Source organism: Etheostoma spectabile, chromosome 18 (genome assembly GCF_008692095.1).
Source record: "Etheostoma spectabile isolate EspeVRDwgs_2016 chromosome 18, UIUC_Espe_1.0, whole genome shotgun sequence".
Taxonomy (NCBI): Eukaryota; Metazoa; Chordata; class Actinopteri; order Perciformes; family Percidae; genus Etheostoma; species Etheostoma spectabile.
Genome location: NC_045750.1, coordinates 14,050,991 through 14,053,307, shown reverse-complemented (window position 1 = coordinate 14,053,307; position 2,317 = coordinate 14,050,991). Strand labels below are relative to the sequence as shown.

The 2,317-nt window shown below is 40.3% G+C and overlaps 1 protein-coding gene across 3 annotated transcripts in view; it reads left to right on the top strand.

Annotated features, from left to right (window-relative positions):
• Positions 1-445: 445 nt before the first annotated feature.
• Positions 446-2,317, top strand: part of slc2a12 (solute carrier family 2 member 12) — a 9,243-nt gene continuing 7,371 nt past the window's right edge. The window contains exons 1-2 of one of the 3 annotated variants that reach the window (XM_032543086.1): positions 446-600; positions 985-1,075. In XM_032543086.1, the coding sequence (XP_032398977.1) occupies positions 997-1,075 (79 nt within the window). In that variant the 5' untranslated portion in view covers positions 446-600; positions 985-996. Of the gene's footprint in view, positions 618-984; positions 1,076-2,317 lie in introns of all 3 variants that reach the window. The other 2 variants (XM_032543084.1, XM_032543085.1) reach the window with 2 other exon arrangements.

The window sequence follows — 2,317 nt, the reverse complement described above, 5'->3', positions numbered from 1 at the left end:
AGCTGAAGCAGCTGAAGCAGCAGGGCAGGTGTGACAGCTCATTTCCACAGCATTCGCAAATATAAGTCACGGGACCCGAGCATAACAGCAGGTGGCCACCCCGTTTGTTTTCACATGCAGTATGAGAGAGAGAGCGTTATTGATGCAGGTGTATTTTATTGATGATTACTTTATTGTGATCACAGCAAACCTCATGAATAACCTCATAATATTGATGTAGAACGGCAGCTCGAAGCTTTACAAAGTAGCACAGAGAGAGATAAGCTAATTAGTAACTCTCTATACTGTAACACAGCAGAAACATGAACATATTTCATGATTATTAATACATTCTAGGCCCTACCTGATAGACGAATTTGGACCAATAGGATTTCACATTGGGCGTTGTGACGCGGAATCCACGTTTTCTATTGGCGGACTGGGAAGACGTGGGCGGGGCTAACCAGGCACTTCACCAAAACAAACTGCGTGCATGGGACACGGGTGAAATAGTTGGGAACAGGGAAGAAGTCGCCGGGCCAGTCAGAAAATCTGGAGAAGAAAGCGAATGGAGCGATAAACACGAGTCAGCTAACAAGAGAGACACTGCTGGGACGTCAGGTAGGACTCTGGACGTGGTTAATACAACTTAAATACTGGTTAACTGAAACGTCTTGCGAAACACGCTTAAGTTGTACGTAAAAAGAGTGCAAGCCCACACTTGATCAGTGCTTGTCAGTTTGTTAAAGAAAGCTCCCCAGTTTGGGGTTTGCTATGAAAACATAGTGCTTTCCTTGGTGGTCTTTGGTTGCTGGCCTCCATAAAATGTAGGCCTGTTGCATTCAAATCATGGACTTTCAGGGGACAGAAAAACAGAAAACACACTAAACGTTTGTCTTTGTGCAAAACGAGTATGGTCTATTAGATGTTTTCATGCTTGTTTCGCAAAATGAATAATGTTTTTTTTTTTTGTTTAAATGTGTTGGTATCTGTTTAACCTGTTAGAGGTGGTTAACAATGGACCACAACAGTGAGACCAAGAAGATGACCTCTAACCCTTCTGAAACCCAGGACCTGGCTCCACCCACAGGCCCAGGTAACCTTTCACACAGTTACTTTTATTCATCAGACAAAATAACATGTTTTTAAAATGTGAATACTAGGCAAGGCAAGGCAGCTTTATTTGTATAGCACATTTCAGCAACAGGGCCATTCAAAGTGCTTTACACAAAATCAGTAAAAAAAAATAAAAATAAAATAAAAACCGATAAAACACATGAATAAGCAGTTAAAAATAAAAACATCAAGACACATGAAACAAGAATAAACGTTACAGTGCAGCATAAGAAATAAAACATTAACGAAATGAACAGTCATTTAAAGAAAGGCAACATCAAAAAGAAAGGTCTTCAGCCTTGATTTAAAAGAACTGAGTAGCAGCGGATCTACAGGTTTCTGGGAGTTTATTCCAGATATGAGGAGCATAGAAACTGAACGCTGCTTCGCCCTGTTTAGTTCTGACTCTGGGGACAGAAAGTAGACCTGTCCCAGGTGACCTGAGAGGTCTGGGTGGGTCATAGTGTAGTAGCAGATCAGAAATGTATTTTGGTCCTAAACCGTTGAGTGATTTCTACACTAGCAATACAAGTCTAAGCCATGAGAGTGCTAGTGTTTAGTTAGGGGTTTACATGTTACATCATTTGAATGTTTAGTGAGGGTGTACCTGCTCAGTTCAGCTCTTCCCTACAGCTTGCCCTCGCTGGCTTTAACCGTTGAGCCCTCCAAACACACTTGAGCCTGTCACAAAAGGGATTATACTCAGAATCAATATTTGTTAAATGCAAACCGGGGGGCCTGTTCTAGTAACAATTTTTTCTAAGTTTTTTTTTTCTAGATAACTTTTCGAAGAAGACGTGTAGGAATTTGCTAGAACATGATGACCGTGATCATTGGGCTAAAACAGAAAAGTTGCAACTTCCTCACTTGACTGTTTTTTAAACACTGATTAACAATGAAGACAAAAGTTGTTTATGCCTGTGTTTTATGCCTGTGTCCCTGATCACTTTAATCTATGTGACATAATACTAAAAATGGTACACCACGCGCTGATCCCAAACTATCTGTCCAGAAAAAAAAAACCCATCAACTTCATTAACCCTCTATTGCAAGGTGTTGCCATATGGCAAAAATGCTAAAAAATGCATTGTTTTCTGTTTAATTGTGTAAATAGGTCTTTTGAAGTGAAATTTTGAAGTGTTATTCATTTGAGGACTTCATATAACCAGGAAATCCTGTTTCCCCGCCCCTTTTCTGTGCATGTACCACACTAAAGATCAAT